The sequence below is a fragment of the Centropristis striata genome, chromosome 2 (assembly GCF_030273125.1).
Source record: "Centropristis striata isolate RG_2023a ecotype Rhode Island chromosome 2, C.striata_1.0, whole genome shotgun sequence".
Classification (NCBI taxonomy): Eukaryota; Metazoa; Chordata; class Actinopteri; order Perciformes; family Serranidae; genus Centropristis; species Centropristis striata.
In genome coordinates, this window is record NC_081518.1 from 23,800,536 (window position 1) to 23,820,543 (window position 20,008).

Sequence of the window (20,008 nt, forward strand, 5' to 3'; positions counted from 1 at the left end):
AAACATACTTTGCTTAACTTCTATGTATAAGTAATGTTAGAGTTTAATTTTGTTTTCCTGAGAGGTTAGCATAAACGCTGAAAAAAGGGGGAAACTTTTACTTTTAAAGGAACCCTCCAACAATCTCCACATTAGTCTAATTTTCCCTTGTATGTGTATGTTTAACATGTGTTGAAACATGGAAAACATAGTATAGAGTTTGTGTTTTAGTGCTCATTTGCTTTACACATTGCAGTCTTTGTGAGAAACAACAACAGCTGGGCTCAGTGCCTCTATGTGGCATCCCACAAGTCCTTTCCTCAATTTTAAGCATTTGTGACTTTTAAAGTAGGCCCCTCCTTCCAGTCTTTGTGCTAAGTTACATGTCACAGAACTAACTTTACATCTAGATTGGATGCATAGAGATGTAAACTCTCCTTATCTCAGTGCCACGAAGTGGATCAAAACTTTCTAAAAAAGTCACTGAAATGATTAATTTCCTTATCGAACTCAATCTCTCATACAGTAAAAAATGTAAATTAATTAAATTCAATTAATCTTAATTGAACACCCATCTTTACAGACACTGTTTTACACTTTCACACTGTAGTAGATGCTTTATTTTATTATGTAATTATAGAGTATTGGCATCTGTATTACTCCCATTTTATTTGTGCTTTATAATTGACAATCAGATATTTATTTGTATGTGAAATGTCATCATAACCAATACAAGTGGTCCCATAAACAACAGATGTAAGAAATGGTGATACAAAAAAGATTTGAAGAGTTTGCAGAGGATCACTTTAATTATCCATATTCCAGCAAATTGTAGCTTTATAGAAATAACCTTGCAAGTCGTGAAGTAATAAGTAACTTACCTGACAATTAAAGCTGTTATGGAGGAGAATCGAAGGATTATATCACAGAAGTCCAGCTGTCAGAGTTGTCGGAGCGAGCAGACAAACAGTGGTTACAGGGCTAATAGACAGAGATGGGTGATGAATGTGGTGTATCTGTAGTGGTGGAGGAGGTGGAGGAGAAGGGGCCAAATGAGTGTCTGTCTGCTGTGGCAGTGTTTGAGAGACTGCCTTTAGCAGCACCACTGTCATTTCATAACTCACGACATTGATCGGCTCTCTTCCTCAGCACACCGAAAAAACAAACAGTCCGGAGCAGATAAGAGAGTGAGGGGCTGACGGGGAGGAGGAGAGCCCAGTCCCCCCAAAGGCTAAATAAAGATTGTCACTCAGAGATCAATCACAGGTGATGGGCCTGCTAGCTTGATGGTGTTTAATGGCACGGACACACAAATACGGACATGAGGAGAGTTGGCTTTTATAAACTTTTGTTACATAATAATAATAATAGGGGAGTAGAGCGGTCGTCCACTGATCAGAGAATCAGGGGTTTGATACCTGGCTATGGCAGTCTACATGTCAAAGTATCCTTGTATGAATGTGTGTGAATGGATAAACTTTTAGTGTAAAAGTGTTTTGAGTGGTTTAAAACAGTATACAAATGCAGTCCATAAACTATTTAAATTGATACTAGAGTCAGCATTAAGAACTGAAGCCTTAAATGATTAAAAATCTAATGCTAGTCCTCCCACAAAAAGGTTGATAACTTCACTTAACTCCACCCTGAATATTTTAACATACATTAACTCTACATTTGAGTCTATTTTTGTACAAGAGAAATATTTTCTAAATGTTGATAACTGTAATAATGTAGACAACACAACATCTATTAGATGTATTCAGCAGATGTAATCAAGTTATGCCTCAATTGACACCCATCGAATGAAGTGACACAGATGATTTAATGCATGCATGATTGATTTGCGAGCAAAACTATCAACACTGCGATGAATATTGCAAGTAAAATAAGTAAAAAATGTAAATGTTGTCAGGAGACATGCTGTGTTCTGAGAAAGTTTGCATAATAAGACGCTTTATATCGTAGACGGCATACAAATGTCTTTCTTTCTTTCTTTCTTTCTTTCTTTCTTTCTTTCTTTCTTTCTTTCTTTCTTTCTTTCTTTCTTTTTCTCTTCTCTTCTCTTCTCTTGCATCCTTTTCATGAGATGCTTTGGGCAACATGTTATATTGGACCAAAGTTTTCCTGGACACATTCAAAATTAACCTTTTCTCCATCTCTGCTTTCCAATACCAGCTCTTTGTAGTCACTATTTCCGTCATTTCTTTCTTATTGTAGACTTGTCTCTAAAATTAGTGATACAACAGTTTGAATTTTAAAAATATTGAATCATAGACAACACTTTGGTAGTCCCCTGAAGAAACATACCTGGATCTGGACTTCAGTATTTGATGACACAGAAAGTTATGATGGAAACCAAGTGGTGTTCTTTGGAACATACAAGTATGTAGTCTTTTACTTGTATGCTGAACCTGCATCATATATTCTCTTCTTGATAACCGTTTGTGTACGGAGGCGAAGGCCAGTGTCCCTGAGCTTATTGAGGTGTGTGTGTGCACTAGCTCACCTTGGTGAAACTCTCCCAGAATGTCAAATTGGTATTCAGTGAAAGAGAGTCTGTTTCATTAAAATGTGAAAGGAACCCTGAACAAGAAAAGTGTCAAAGAGCTCTGTTCAACTTCTCTGCTGAGGAGGATTTCTTTGTGCACACATCTCTGATATTTTACCTTGAGGTGAACATAGTTTGACTACAAAACGGAGTATCACTGACACACACACACACACACACACACACACACACACACAAAGTCCGAATCCTTGTGTGCGGTAAAAGTGTGGAGTCAAATTAATGGCAGCCCTTCCTCTTTAGCCTCATTATCAGTGCTGGGAGACTCACCTGCCCAAGAAGAGGGCGGTAGTCATCCGTCATCCTGTCCTTCAGTCTGACTGACTGTCAGTCACACACAATCACACACACGCATACATAAACACACACACACACACACACACACACACACACACACACACACACACACACACAAAATGTTTTTAGCCAGCTGCTCAAGTCACAAGACCTCTAATGCATCTAACCTATCCCATTTGTTGTTATTTGGCTGGTTTTAGTACTGTGATGTTGACCTGAAAATTTGGTCTAGTATGAGGATAAATATTATATACATTTTTTAATCAACGGTCATCCACTTCTTTGGGTATTTTTCTTGAGATTAAACTGATCCAAAAGTTTTTCTTGCTGTAACAAAAGTACAGACCACTGCTTTCTAATTGGGCCAATTTTTGGGTTCAAATTTGTGTCCAATGGGTGTTTCTGATTCAAGGCTAGTCTGAACCTCTTATCTGCCCAGATAATCGACGATCCTGTCGTGTGAAGGGTGTACAGACAAAATCTTCGTGTTACCAACTGCATCAGAGTCTGCCTGAGTTTCTGTGAGATCCCAAGTCTCTGGTATCTCCACTCTGAAATAGTTTAGTATAATTGGCAAGTGTGCAGTCCTGTGTCCTTACTGCTTCATCTGGCGTGTTTGTTCTTCAGATTGACATATTGGCGTCATGTCTGTGGTCTCCCATGTTTGTAAAATGGGTTAAGTTGAAAGGGCAGCCATGTTATAAAATTTGGAAGAAAATAAAGATGATCATGCATTTTATAGTGCGCCACAGGAATGAGTTCTTAAACCTGGAAGTAAGTTAGCATGCTAGTGTCCTGGGGTCTCTTCTCTATTACTCAGTGGGGATTTTGAATGAGCTTTTGGTTAGATGCCTTAAACAAGGTCTGTGGTTTACACAAGCTCCAGAGTTGTTAGTTTTTTGTCATAAGTTATATAATACGTTAGTAAATAGTTTTAATGTGTCCTTAAAAAGGCGGTTGCTAACAAGTCGCTAAATGAGACTACAGTGGTTGTCAGGGATATTTAAAGTCATCCCGCCGGACACGGATGGAAACCCACTCATGAGTCCGCCTCATTTTTTGCCATGATCCAAAATCCAATGCAAAAATCCCATAGGTGATCCCATTGGTTTGCCAACTATTATAATATTTTAGTAAATGCAAACACAAATGGTTGAGTCTTTGCTTTGGACCTTGTCTTGCTAAAATCCAAGTTTTACCTGGGTAACGTATAATGTTTTTTAAAATCATCATATCACAGGCTTCTATTTTTATAAATGTGTCAATCCACAACGAGTCAGAGAGACTTGTTTCCCCCTCACTCCTGTTTCTATTTTCACCCTTCACGCCTAGTAAAGCATATGGCCATATAGGCAGCCATTTACTATGAGCAGGGGGTATATAAAGAACCACAATGCAATTCAGTACAACAATATCAACTGTATGTATCTAAAATGCAATGTTGCATTTCACTCACGTGGTCAACACATCCAGAGGAGAGGGGTAACTACTCTGTGGTTTGAATAACACTACAACATGCAGAACATGAACCTGACAACCTGAAATATCCCTCAAACAGACATTCTCATAAACCCAAAGCCATAATCCTGCACCGCTCAGTTGACATTGTTTTTGTGGAGAGAAATGGCCTCCATGTTCCCTCAAAATGATGAATTTAATAACCGCTTGTGAATGCTTGGGCAAGTACACAGTGGAATGCAAGTATATTAGGATTTTTATAGTGTATGTGTCAATTCGAAGCTATAACTTTTTATTCCACAAAGGCAGGCATTGTTTTATTTCTTTGCTGCTGACTTAGAGTATGACCTTAAAGCCAAATGAGTTTTCATGTTAAGGTGCCTTTCCCAAAATCCAAATCGTAAATCCATGCATCGGGAAAACAACCAGGGCCTTAAATATCAGTTATCTGGTCCTGACATCTTCTGCTGACATGATGACTTTCTCTCTGTATTTCAGCCACCAACAGCCTGTAAAAACGAATAGGACTTTTAATCTGTATTAACTGATTATTTTCTGCTCAAGAAAGTCTTAATCTAAATACTAATGAATAAATCAGAGATATTTGAAGGGCTGCTAAACTTCAAGAGGAATATTTCACTTGCTTCTGTAGCTTCAAGTTCCCGGTTTCACATTAAGGTGGACACAAAACTGCATTGGCTGAACAGCAGAGGTGTGAAATAGGGCACCGATTGCAATTTTCTGGCCGATTCGATCGATTTTTAAAAAGCCCAACCTGCCGATTCTGATTTTCAACATCAGCAGCTGAAAGCAGCATGGCTAATTATGCACAGAGTCTCCGCTGATCATAAACATAGTGATCGTGAATTAACCGGGATGCTAACTGTGCACAGAGTGTCCGGTGCTTGTTGTAAACAAACAGATTGCTAAGTGAACACCTCCTGCAGCAGCAGCACATACACACGACACTGCTACAGAGCTAACTGCTCTTGTTCACAAGAACAAGAACAAGAGTTGCCGTTAGCGGCTCGTTAAGAAGAGTAAGAAGGAGTCGCTGGATTTGTCTCCAGTCGCTTTCTTGAAAATTAGTTATTCAGGGGGTCTGAAAACTTGCTAAATTTAGCAACAAAGTTGGGAGCACTGCTTCGCCGGTGGGGGGTTATTATCGCGGTAGATGAGATCCCTAGATAAGATCGGTTTGACGTAAAAGAATCGGCCGATCGGAAAAATTAAGGAAATCTGTGCCGATCGATCGGTGCACTCCTAGTGTGAATCCCCAGAGGGATCATGAGTCATGATATGATATTATTGCGATTTTAAGCATTTTGCCATATGATGAGTATTGCGATACAATAAATTGCCATTTAACTGTTTAACTGTATTTTGTGTCCACAAAATTAAATTCAATCAAGAATTGTTTTGTCAAATAAGAGAAAATTCTCAGTCTATTCATCTTCACTGCTCTGTATAATTGTGTCCGAGAAATAACGTCGCGATGGAATCACATACCTTGGTTCCAGTGTCTTTAGCATTTAGCATGGCCTCAAGTCTTTGCTAATGAAGAAATTAATGGATTGTGTTATCTTTGCATCAAGTTCTGAATTGGAAGGCAGCCATGTATGTAAAGAGAGACTCGTGAGAACCCAGAGAGCCTATTTTATGAGATCGCATGACGTCAGAGGTCACATGAGCGCTTTGAAAATCGGCATGAAACATCAAAAGCCTAACTTTGCAGCGTTATTTCGACAACTTCCCGACACGATGTCCTGACAAACCTGCCTATAGATTCCTTAGATCTTCTAGTTTCATATGATACCAATATCTCCAGTATATTCCTAAAAGTGAGCCTGCTCGGGCTCTGTAAAGGCGAAAACGGTAGGGCGTCGGAACGCTAGATATTGAAACGTGGCTGCCATGAATCGATATAATATTGCCACGCATAATATCGCGATACTATGCCGATCGATCCCCCCCCCACCTCCTAATATTTGAAAGGCTGCTAAACTTCAAGAGGAACTCTAAAGTATTTCACTTGCTTCTGTAGCTGAAAGTTTCCAATTTCACATTAAGGTGAAGACAAAACTGCATTGGCTGGACAGCTAAATTAGTTTAAAAAAAATATACAATTCAGCAAATTCAGTAAGACATTTGACATGACATTTGCCAAAAGATGAAGATAATGTATGCATGCACATTTTTCATAAAATCTTTCAGGTCTTGAATGAAGTGTTTACCGGCCGTTGAAATGATTGCACCATCTTCTAAAAACATGTGATGTTCTTATCTTTGATTTGAGAAGAGCCCCTGCCTGTAATAACCTTGTAGCTATCCTGCAAATTACTTTGCTGTTCCACTATCCCTCCCCTCTATCTCTCATTTGCCTTTAAATGGAAATTAGGTAGATATTGGAATCGGCACAATGTATACTCTCCGAGCGTTAACACACAAAAATCTATTACTCGGATGTGTGTTATATGTTTATGCTAATTTGTTGTCGCCTGACCAAAGATCAGTGCAGAGGAGGCTTGTTGACGAAGAGGTGCTGCCTTCAGTGCTCGGTGAAGCGTGGAAACACTGCCAGAAACACACACACATTCATGCGTGCACACGATCTCCTTTATTTTGCCTTGGCCCTCCTGGGACTGGAAGTGATGATGATCTGCAGTAATTGAGGAAGACGTATGTTGAACGCAGTAGGAGAGAGAAGGTACTGGAGGGCGGAGGAGAGTGTAAACTGCTGATGTAGATTTTGTACCAAAACGCCTCTTGGTACCTATAATTGACAGACACTCAGTCTCCCATGGGTTGATGGACATGAAAATCTGTAAATTGTAGCACACCAAGCCCTTTTTTACACTTTGCCTCCAGCAACTAAAGACAGTAAAACATTACAGGAGTAATTATAAAAGTTTTCTCTGTAGGGTTTAGAAAGGAAAGTCAAACTTAATAGCATTTGTGTAAAATTACGGGCAGTGACAACTCTTTGAAAAAGCTAAAATTCTACACATACAGTAACACAGCTGTAAAAGTGTATTTGCCATTTGTCTTTTTTTGTGTGTGTTGGTGCATATGTAGATGTGTGTGTGGTGGCCCACTCAGGGGAATGTGTTTTATATGCTAATTTTGTTAATGTGTATAAGCTGCTCCAGCCCATTCTCATTAGGTTTTCATTAGTCTCTTTTATGGAAATGCACAGTGACTATACTGCAGAGCGTCGGCTGCACCAGCCGGGCTGCCTGACATAAAGCTGAACCACTTCCTCACACTAACACCTCGGCCTGTCTGTGTCACTGAGCCCACAGACAGACAGACAGACAGACAGACAGACAGACAGACAGACAGACAGACAGACAGACAGACAGACAGACAGACAGACAGACAGACAGACAGACAGACAGACAGACAGACAGACAGACAGACAGACAGACAGACAGACAGACAGACAGACAGACAGACAGACAGAGGCATCGATTGGAGGAAATGGTATCAGAAAAGTTAGGATGGTGCTGAGATTTAATCTTGTTTTGCTTAACACAAATGAATAAAGATAAAGTGAAGTGAGATAAGAGAGAGTTTGGCATCTCAAGTCTTCAGTTTTCACCTAGAAAATGTTCTACAACTTTCACACTTTTAGACCAGGTGGATCACTCTTTGATTTGCTTTCGACAGCAGATACATAGACTTTTTTCTGATACAGAGCAGTAAGACGTAGGCCTTAACCCTTTAAGGAATTCTACAATATTTTGTACTTTGAGAGATTTGGAAATCAATATCATTTTCCTCTGTGTGTTCAATTAACCCTGGGCACTATCTCACCGAAATAGCGACCGTTGTGGCCTTTTCTACACCTCCTCCCTCCATTTCAGAGATGTACTCCTCAATTGCCATTCGCCTTAACTTTGAGCTGAATCGTGCACCACCCACTGTTTTGAATGTGCAACTGTCAGCAGAGATGTAATGATGTAAGATGGCTCATCCCTCAGAAACTCTGCTCCTGTAAACGACGTCCTGTCCCCGCACAGCATGAAAACATACGATGACATAACGGACTACAATGTCCACTACTCGTTGCACCCCTACTTTGCACAAAACATAATTAACCTCATCTGACTCTCAGTAAGATATAAAATATGCACATTTTTCACAAAATGCCATTCAATGATATGGACATAAATTGTGGTGTAACAGGCTCAGTTTTGTACTCTTAGGTTAAGCTTTTTATCTCATAAATGATCGACCCCTACATAAACCTACAGCAAACCATCCGTTAGGTAGAAGACTGTCTTCCAAGCAGATTGGACATTACTTGTGATGGACACGATGTGGTGTCATTGCCTGTTGTCCATTACGATTTTTTTGTCCCTTGTGCAGGAAATTGGTGTGGTGATGGGTCTTCTTACTCTCTCCCTCACTTCAAACTGAGCCTGATGTGTTTCGAGGTTTCATAGTTTTTATTTCTCAAATACTGCATGCATTGTGTCTACATTGTGCAGTGAAATCCTTTGCTGCCTCCTCCTGTATTGTGCTTGAAATAAATATAATCCTGCATATACAACTGAAATATACATACATCAAAGCTAAGATGATATGTGCAACATTAAATTTGAAATACTGAGGAAATCGTTAAGGTAATCGTCTGCAACATCTGTCCTTCATGAGGATGTTGGTGATGCAACTGAGTCCAAAATGTTGAATAAAATCAGCTTAAATCTCAAACTTCACTGGTCAGACGTAGGTAAAACATGAAGTGATGACTCATCTCCCACTGCCCTGAAGCATTTTTCTGATCGTGTAATACTGTTAGAAATTATTTAAAAACTTGAACTTTTAATTAGAACGCTGAGACACTGTTGGTCGGAGTTCAATGAAACTGTGAGGGATATTACATCCGCACGCTGTGTAATGTCATAATTACAATATCAGCACCAACTGGCCTGCAGGATTCCTGTATATCATTAAAAATCCTTTGCAACACCTATAGCATACAGTAGATATGACTCAAACAATGTCTAGCTGCCTGTGCACCGATGCAGCCCAAAACTGCCACCTCATACAGTTTTGATTTAACTTTTAGCGATGACACATTGGACAGGATCACCTGCATCATTCAGGAAATGACAACTTGTCCACTGATGGATTGTTGCTGCAGTTTTTTTATGGAGAGTGCTTAAAGTATTCTGAGGAGATCTAATCAGGCTCAGACAAATTTCAGTAGTTTTGCTTTAGTTTCACAGCCCAGTCTAATGGGACAGAAGTGGGTCTATGTTACTGTGTTTTTGGTAATTAACATTGGAGTTGTATAAATTAAGGGGGTGTGGCGCATACTGCTGGGAGGACATGGAAGGCAGTAGGGGGGGCAGTAATCCCGGAGCATTGTTGACGATAAAAGTAAGGTGTGACTGTGCTTTCGGGCATCTCTCTCCCTCATATCCTCTTCCCTTCAAGAGAAGCAGTGTCCCGTGAAATTGGGATCTAAATTACGAGGCTGGTGTTCTCTGTGTGAGGGTTTTAAAAACGACCCGCTCGGCTGCTAAGGACATCGACTGGACCGCAACAGTCAGCGGCAGCCGGTTCGCAGGCCCAACTTTCGGTTCGAGACCAGTCCACTGTCGATAAACAGAGATAATGTTTCCCTTTATCGCCTCACGGAGGATGAGTCGGTTATATCAGCTTCATCGCTGTCATCATTATCAGCTCAGGCCCATGACAGAGATGGTGACGATTCTGAAGTTAGTTATAAATCAGAGCTGTTTCCCCTGTTTGTCTGCAGCTCGCTCTCCTCTCCTTTTCCAATGAAAGCTTGTCTTTATTTGAATAATAAGGCTCTTATCTCAGTGAATTACTATTCTGCTGGCCACTGCATCCTCTCTGCATCACTCTGTTTCTCTCTTCCTCTCTCCGATACTTTCTCTACATCATACAAACCCCCCCCCCGCCCACCCGAATGCCACACGTCCCCTCAGTCTTTATCTTGGTCCTGACCCTCACCTCTCCTTGTTCCTCCACCGAAGAGAAGGTAGAGATATTGGAATCTTAAGCACACAACTCTGGCCTTTTTTTATTTTTTTTTATTTACACACTACATATTTTATCAATCGTGTCACTGCAGAGCTGCTTACAGTTTGCTTGGATGGGTCCAGCACTCCAATATAGTTATAGTTAGTCACTTCCCGAAATATTAAACTTGCAAGAAATTTTTAATTAACCACAACAGCATAAGTAAAGTGCCTGCTATCACATTGATTATCTGCTCTGTAATTATTTTGGGTAAAAAGTTTAATACATTTTCTCAGTCCTTTTAGGAGTCATGCCCTGAAAGACCAGTCTAATGACAAAACATTTTCCCTTATATTATTGGCCCACTATACACAAACCAGTTGAAAAAAAATGAAAATTGAACAGCGACTCCTTGGAGTGTCTTTTAGTACAACCGGATGCTGAACAAGAAATTTTTAAATTAACAAAATGTTCACATAAACTTATGAACTGAAAACTCAAAGTGAAAAAGTCTAAGTTCTGAGACAAAAGTGGCTGTTTCGATGTACACAGTGCTGTGGATACGCATTGTTCTGCTTCTGTCCTGATTGACCTGCTCGCCGTGTTATCGACCCGTCAATCAAAGATAGCATCCCCCCAAATCATAAGCTTAATTATGATCTATTTTCTTCGAAACGGGACCATTATTCACACAATTAATCATATTGTCTTGAAGAAGACTTGAAACTAGTGATTGAGACCATATTGTCGGCACGAGAATATTTTCTGAGGTAATAAATCAAGTTAAAAGTAGTCTCATTTTGTATTGGGATAGATAGGACCGGAGTTATTTTGCAAACGACGTTAGCAACCCCATTTGGTTTGCTCAGACTGGGAGGTTGCCGTCTGCTTATTACTTTATTTCTGTAGCATAGGTTATAGTTTCTATAGGTTATACCAATGTACTCACAAACTTATTGTCAGCAGTCAGAAGGTCTGGCAGGTTGTTAACAGGCCAACAAGTAAATTGGTGTAAAATAACTGGAAGTGGAAACATTTATAAATATATGTTGTAAAAATCCAACACAGTTTATAGATCAACTTTGATCTGCAGTACTTGGTCTATGTGTGCAGATTGCGTTTGCAGTACGTTAGTGTGTAGCCCTTGTTCAGAACCTCAGTGTTGATCTGGCCACTTGTGTTTGTTCTCCCGTTGAACCTGTAATTAAGAAATATTGCCATCGTCTGAGATGTTTGGTAGGTATATTATCCTAACCTATAGAACCGATGATCTATGGGAATAAAATCCAGCTAAATCATTTTTTCCTGATCACCTTCTCTTTCCTCTATGCTGGATCTGTAAAGCTGTACAAAATACAGAATAATGAACATTGTCAGGTCATGGGTTAACTGATGATTAAGCACTAATGTGATTAATTCCAGAATGAATATCAGTGTCAGATATCCCATCAGAAATGCACCAGAAATCCATATCAAGGCATATAAGTACAGTACAAATTCATCATTGTGAAGGAAAATGATGGAAACCAAATATCCAGGTTATAAATTGAAGGGGTTGTTCTTCCAACATTCTTTTCCTTCAGCTCTTGTTTCGATCAAATATCACAAATCTAAAAGCAATGATGGGTGTTTTGGTTCCTTAAGGAGCCAGTCAGTGTTGTCACAGCAGTGGAAGGACTGATATGGGTCATCAGTTACAGTACGAACGTACATGTAGTCATTTTGCTCCACCTCCTTGTCCCAGATGGAGATATGCCCTCCCATATGTGTGAACCTGCCCAAACGTTGTGCACATAAAAACCACATTGAAGAGGCCAGTGTTGCAGCTCGGGCTCATCCCATTGGCTGATCTGCCGGTTGGAGGAGTAGGAGGGTGAAAAAGCCATTTGTCAGCAGAGCCTGCCACTCAGGTCGAAGCCAACAAGATGTGGACAAAACTCAATTTCAGCATTAATGGAATAATACCACGGTTAATGTGCCGCCTACTGGAGCAGAACAGGAGGTCAAACCAGGGTCAAACTCTGGATGTTGGGTGGCAGACCACGTGGGCACATCACTCAATTCACAGTCATGGCTAATTCATATTTCCACCGTAGTGATCTTGAATTAAAAAATAATTGCTTAGTTCAGCAGTTGTGTAGATCTCCTTGCACGCACGTATTTCCTGCCTTGAGCTGATAATGCTGTGGTACGTGGGTAATAATGTGTCTTTTCTTCTCTTTCAAGGGTTACTTCTTGCTGTTTGAGTCCATGCTGGACTCTGTCCTGTACGCCAGAGACCTCTACCTAGCTGATGGCGGCACAGGTAAACCACATTTTGTCCTCACAATGCACTTAAGGCTGCACAAAGGATTGTCAAATCACAATTGTCTCTCAAGTATATGATATTATCACACGTAAAAACTGCATATGAACTACTTTTCTTCAGCCATTTGAGATATGTCTGTAAAAGAGTGATGAAACGCAGACCTCCAGGCTGCCACTGTGTCCTACATGTATATGAAAATTAGCTGAAGTGCCACAGAGAAGAGGGAGGAGTGTCCGAGGGCGTTGCTCTACTTTGTTAACACTATAGTGACACGGAAAGCCAAATGACTTGAAAAAGCTGTGTTTGAGTGGAAAAAATACTGTACTGTGTCTGCAAACACTAAAAAGCTGTAAAAAGACAAAACTAAGGTTCGTAGAGTCACATTTTGTGGCAGTAATAGTCCGACAGAATGTGTATCCCTCTATAACTCTTGCCATGAGAATGTGTGTGCCCCTAAAAACTTTTGAAACTTCACCAAGGTTATTGTAATGATCTGAAGTATAGTAGGGTAGAATCTGTGCATTAGCCGAAGAGAAGAGATTCAACATTAGACCTGCCACCTCATGTGCATCATCCACCCATTTAAGTGACTTTCCCTGTCCTTGGCATTATGTAACAAGCAGCAGACTAAAGTCAGAGTTAAGTTTCCAAAGTGGGAAAGATCTGTAACTCTAGTTTTGACCCCCCAAATTGTTTTTGTCTTGAAACACATAGATAATATTGATAAAATTGTCCATTTCCACTATATATGTATATGAATTGTGTTGTATTACTCTGAAGTTCTGTTTCCCCTGCCTTTGACTAACTGTGGTGCAGTGTGATACTGAGGTCAGCCGTCCCCTGTGGTCATTATAAGTAATGAGGGAATGATTGGAGTGGTTTTCTTGTATTTCCTACTGGGATGTCAATAAAAGCAGGAAAAATTGCAGAACTTCCCTCAATATATACAATCCAGTTTACAAAAGAAAAGCCAGAAACTTGTGAGAAACAATGGAAGATTGACTTCATTTGATTTGTGTGTTTCGTTTGAGCAACCCTGATTCCTAAAAAGTTTTGATGCTGTGTAAAATGTAAAAAAGCAGAATGCACCAGGGAGGAGTGTACAACCCCCCCCCCACCCCCCCAAGTATATCAGTTTGAGCATAAAATGAATGGTTTTGTACAGTTTTTGATTGAATATATGTTGCAACGGATCAGCAAATTATTGCATTCTGTGTTACCTACTTTTAGACAACGTCCAAACTTCGTTGAGATTTGGGTTGTATGCAGCTTGACTGTTGAAAGGAGGATTCAGCCTTCTAATCAGAGCGAATACTCAGAGGTGGAGCAACAAACAGCTGAGGGGGAGGCAGCAGCTCACCTCAAACTGACACACAGCTGTTTTTAAGACAACATGTCTCCTGTGTGGCTGGACTGAAGGATGGGCAGAGACGGGGAAACTTGCACAGTAGTTGAGTTTGGGCTCTATTCTTGCACATTTTTGAAACAGTAGCCTTGAAGTACAAGTCTGAATTTATTTTTATTTTTTTCCCCCATTTTTTAAAATTCCAGCTAAAAACATAAAAGAAGAAGAATAAATAATGGAAGTCATATTTGTAAGATGTGTATTTCAAAGATGATTTTAAAAATATTGGAGTCAAACTAATAACACTTCTTTAGGGATCTGCCTTTGTGTGTGTGTGCTTGTGCGTGTGTGTGTCTCAGAGTGTGACTCAGTCTCCTGGGTCGTCCCATCCCTGCCACTGACCAGATTTAATGGTTTGTGCCAAATGTGACCCAACTAAGGAACGGTTCCACCACACTGACTTTAGTGGCTCTTTGGGACACAAGGGAGAGGTCACACTCGGACACACACACACACACACACACACACACACACACAGATAGATGGAAAGCCAGAATGACCCCACCTATAGAGACAGATCTGTTAGCGAGGGAGATTGGACAGGTGAGGGTGTGAAGTGACAGGTCAGAGGAGGCGTATGGTTCGTCATGAGCCTTTAACCCTGACGCTTCCAGAGTGAGCCGCTCTTTCCTGGTTTTGAGTGGCAGTAGATCCAGAAAAATGATGTGGGAGCATGGATTTAGAAAGACTCACTATATATTCGCAATACAGATAAGTCCTTTCACAATGGTTTATTTGTTTATATCATGTGAACCGCGTCTAAAGAGAATATTGCATTTGCTTTGTCCAGTTTTCATATGCATTTTTGACCACATGCCTCTGAGGTACTAGTCTATTTTTGCTTGTTTTTTTCTGATGCTACCTCACAGTTTGTCCTGATAAACTTCTTGACTGCACTGTCAGATGATTGGCTGGATTTCTGGTTTAATGTCATTGGTTGTTGAAAATCATAAATTCAGCTCAATAAGAGATTTATGATTTCACACATTTGACAGATTTTGTTTATTTTGCATGCTTACTCTGCATGCATTGTGCCTAGGCACTAAAAGGAGCTTAGTTTCTGGTGTCAAGACTACAAGTAGAGGCTCATCTGTGTTGTTGTTTTTCATCAGAAGTAAACATGCCCAAGGCAGTATTTATGTGCAAATCTGCATAGCAAATTTTCCTCCTTCTCAGCACCGCCAGACTGCACCTTAATGCAATAACCAAAACCAAGGTACATAACTTTAATTCATTGAATGTTGATACAAATCCAGTGGTCGTGTCTCATTATATTCATCAACTTCTAAGATTATTTTCAGATCTTGAGTGTGTGTGCACGTGGCCGGCCCTGCAGCAGTGCTGCTGTATGTGTGTTTAAGCTACATTAGAAGCGAGTTACAGCAGCTCCCTCATTCTCCCCACTACATTAACCTCCCCTTCATCCTTAAATGTGTCCCTGCATGCCTGGCACAGCACAGCGTCCAGGGAAAAGGGATCTGTTTTGTCCCGTGCCCCCTCCCACACCGTCTTCCCCTCTTTCGCAGCCGACCAATTGGGGAGATGGAGGGAGCAAGAGAAGCGTGGGGGGGGGGCTTGACAAACGGGCTGTGAGCAGCGAGTCGAGAAGGACGCAGATGTCAAAGCCATGAATCTGGGGAGGCCTGTGTACCCCCACCCCCCACCCCGTCTTCCTCGCCGTCTTTCTCCCTTTCCATCCCCACCACAGCACCCCCTCATCCGCCTATACGTCTTATACGTCTCTCTGTCTCCGTTCCTTTTTCAGCGTGTCTCTGTCAGACGGGCCTGTCCCGATTCTGCCCAATCAGCACATTTCCCCCTCTTCCTCTCACCTGGCCCTTCTAATTACTCACTCGGTTCAGTAATCAGAGTAAAATGAAGTGACAAATCTGCTGTTTTGCGTGCACATGTGCGTGCACAGTCATTAGGTATGGTGACACTCACAGGGTCACAAGCAGGCTTCAGCTAATAATGAGAGGCCATGAGTTGCCCATCAGTGAGCTGTCACCATCCATTCACATGCTTTATGGCCCGTTGTGTCGAAGGTTATGTGAGACAGAGCCCGAACACACATGCCAGGTAAAATAAATAAAATGTGCTCTCTGGAAGAATTATATTTTTTGAAACCGTAAAAGTGGCTGTAAAAAAAGTTTGCTCCTGATGGAGAATGGTTGGGCTGGCTTTGTTTGACAGCAGCTACAATTGATTCCATTTTTTTGACAATTATTTGTCTCTTTCCACTTTGTAAAACACTTTCACTTTTTGAAAAGTGCTGTATCAATGAAGTTTATGAACCTGAGTTTTACTGTAGAAAAAGTACTAAAACATTCATAGAAACTTCTCAAACCCCTTATGCACCATAATCCTTTTTTTTCATCTGTAAGATATTTATGGCAGTTATTTTTGCCAAAATATCGTTTACTATAACTAAAATATAAATACCCTGACTTCAGTGCTTACAGAACAAAAGGGTCAAGTTCCCTTTAATCTGTGTGCTGCCTTTCAGAGGGAACTGATCAGCTGGTTAGTTATAGTCTGACATAGCATCTGGTAAGCTAATGAATGGAGCTCACAGTGATGCTTCAGGGAGGAACATGGGTCCAAATCAGCACCTATTCAAATGAATGAGATGCTAAAATTCCTAACTGCTATTCTGCTAACTGCTGTTGCTTTATGCCTGTTGGCTGTTAGCTTATTTGAGTAGAGCTATTGCTTAGTGTTATGGCTGCTGCTAACTGCTCACTGCTTGCTATTGCTAACCGCTAACCTCTTAATGTTGCTGCTAACAGTTTATGATGGCTGTCTGCAGCGGCCCCTGCTGCTACTTCTATCAGCCTTCGCTGCTGCCTGGTACTCTCTGTAGCTTTATCCTCATATCTTCTGCCTGATTTCTTTACCTTTATTTGTTGCTTCCTTTCTTGTTCTCTCTTCTTGTGTTGTTGATACATGCAGTACTAGCTGTAGCTATCAGCTATTGCTACTGCAGGACTTACAACTAACAATTATTTTCATTTTTGTCTCTAAAATGTAAATAAATAGGGGAAAATGACCATCCTAGTTAGTCAAAATCCAAGGTGATGTTTTTAAAATCTTGTTTTGTCAGTCCAAAATCGAAGAATATTCAGTTAAATATGATATAAAACAGAAAAGGAGACAGTCTTCACATTTGAGAGGCTGAACAGCTTTTACTGCTTGAAAAATGACTTTAATGAATAATCAATTACCATAATAGTTGCTGATTATTTTTATTTGATTGAATAATTGATTAGCTGACTAATCGTTGCAGCTCTAACTGCTGATTGTTGCTATTGACTATTGCTGTTGCTAACTACTGTTGCTCTTGTTCATGCTTGTTACCCAGATTAATGATTTTTTGTTATATACCAATATTTGAAACATCTGATATATTGTCTGAAATATGGATAATACTTTTCCAAAAGTATGCAGGTTGTACTTTTCTTCTACTAGTGGCAGTAAGTTGTATGTTAAAATGTAGTTTGGTATATCCTCATCAGTGTATATTAAAGTCTAGTTGAGGCCCTAGGCCTCTGTGTCGGCTAATGTTACTTCACAGTGGGGAAACCAATGTCTCCAAGCATCTCAGCTCCAGCTTAATCACCAAGAATATTAACCATAGAAAATAATCCATTGAGATGTGAAGACACGATGAAAAGGACATTAAGGCTCACGTTTAATGCTCATTTCAGACATGGATGATGATCATTCAGTAGACAGTGTTATGTAACATGAGGAGCGACAATAATCACTGCTCAGTGTTCAGAGCTTTGACAAATGAAAGTAGAAACACAGATCCCCGGTGACTGACCAACATCTTTCATCTTTCAAGAAAAATAGTTGTTCTGAGGCAGCAGGTTCAGTCAGCTTAAAAAAAAAAATTCCGAAGCTTGTTTGACCAAAACAGAGCCAGGGTGATTTCCAGCAGCAGTCATTTCTCTGAGGTGATAGAGACACTGTCAACTCTGAAACCATGTGTTTAAGAGTTCTGGCCACTGGCACAAGCTTCAAAAACTTAAAAATGAGTCCAAATCAGGTTTCCCCAAAAACTACACCCCGAGTAATGAATCTGTGTTAGGCTGGGACCATATCATTTTTTTGTCGTCGTTGTCCTACTTTTTTCTTTTCTATTTTATTTATGCATTTAAAAGGACAATGCACATGAATCAAGATTGCTGTGAATGTGCCAATGTTAGCCGACTGATTAATTTTCAACTGCAGTCCATGGCGAAATTTTTCGACACCAGTAAGTTAGTAAGAAGGTAAACAAGACACCATAAAGGTAACAAAAGCAACATATAAGAAGCAACAGGATGCATCAAAAATGTCAAGAGTGTCCGCTATTAAGGACATCTCAGGCAAGCAAGCAAAACGAAAATAAAGCGAAACGGAGCCAAGCAAAGCTTATTACAGGCCTTTTTTTCTCATGCAAACATAGAGAATTGCAGTAAGCTACAACCCATAAATATGATATAGCAGTGATGATGGACATCTTAAAAATAATGCCGTTACAAACTACTAAAATGGTGATATTGCCCGGCAAATGAATATTTCCTAAGTGTCGTAAATATATCCTATCAAAAAAATCCCACCACATTTTTATGCAGTCCTAGTGAATATTCCATACATACCAAGGGCCTGTGAAGCAGACCATCTGAACAACAGGCAAGACATATTAGCAGCAGATTTGTCTATTAAGAACAATATTGATCAAATTTCAAATTGATTATAAGTTTGTATATGTCTGAACTTTTCCGAAGCCGGACCTTGAGACAGTCCCTTGTTTACCATAAAGTGCAGTTATCAGTGTTGCTGGTAAATGGGAGAGAAGGAGCTCAAGCAAGTGCAGGCAGAGTAACATTATTATTGATGCTGGGCAACTTTCATTAGCACGCCTACCTGAAGTAATGAAGGGGATAATGGACAAATGGACGTTTTGTCTCTGTGTTTGCTCAAAGAAGAAAATGAGGCGGCCATTTTTTTTATCTCCTCGGTTGTAATTTAGTTTGTGCAGCACAGAAAGTTTACCCATTTAACTTTAGAAGCCAGTGAAGTGGCTCAAAAAGTCAGCCATTAAAGGCTTGTGGTATTAGGAAGAGGTACCACCAAGACTATACCATTGAAAATGCACCAAAGAGCTCTCTGTGATCTCAGACTTGGGAGGCTAAGGAGGAATTTATGTGCATATCTCTCAATATGTGCATGTGTGAATTTGACTGGATCTTACCAGACACTATAGGGCCAAAAGTATGTGGACACTTACACTCTTAGGCTGGAGATGTTTGCATACCATTGTGTTTTGGACAATTTCCTGCCACCAACTTGCAGTTTGGGGGAGCAATTTTCTTTCTGTTTCAACCCAACATGACCACTGTGCACAAAGCCAAGTCCATTAAGAAATATTTTTTTCAGTTATGTGTAAAAGAACTTCACTGGCTTCCACAGAGCCCTAGCTGTAATCCCATCCAACACCTTTGGGATGCACCAGAATACCAACTTGTGCTCAACTTCAGTGATGCAGTTGACGTTGAATCGGAGCAAAGCCCTGCAGTCAGGCTTAAAAAATCAAGTATTGAGGCTATTATATAATGTTAGCATGTGTGCTCATGGAACAGTGCCATTTCGAGTAATTCTATATGGTAATATTTGAGAATCCACATTTTGACCATCTAGTGTACAGAGAGTATGAAGTATTAAAGTAGGACAAAATGGTCATCAGGCCATGTTTTGTGCACATGTGATGGATACAGTCATTACAGCAGCCTCATAAAATTGATGCAATGCTCCACACCCACAAGATGTTAAGGCGTTCTCTGATTAAATTTGTTGAATTGTTTTCAAGTCATTAAATGTGTTGATATTAAACACATCTCGGCACTGAGAGGACACGTTTTGGGAACATAATTTGCTACCCTTTCCATTCAGTTTATGATTAATGGTCTGAAGTTTAGAGGAAGACAAATCCCTGGAAGGATTCACTAAT

General features: G+C 40.2%; 1 protein-coding gene across 1 annotated transcript in view; it reads left to right on the forward strand.

The window, feature by feature from the left end:
* prmt3 (protein arginine methyltransferase 3) overlaps positions 1-20,008 on the forward strand; it is a 62,887-nt gene that overhangs the window by 17,232 nt on the left and 25,647 nt on the right. Inside the window, exon 11 of the mRNA XM_059347461.1 lies at positions 12,524-12,602. Coding sequence (XP_059203444.1) covers positions 12,524-12,602 — 79 coding nt within the window. The remainder of the gene's footprint in view (positions 1-12,523; positions 12,603-20,008) is intronic.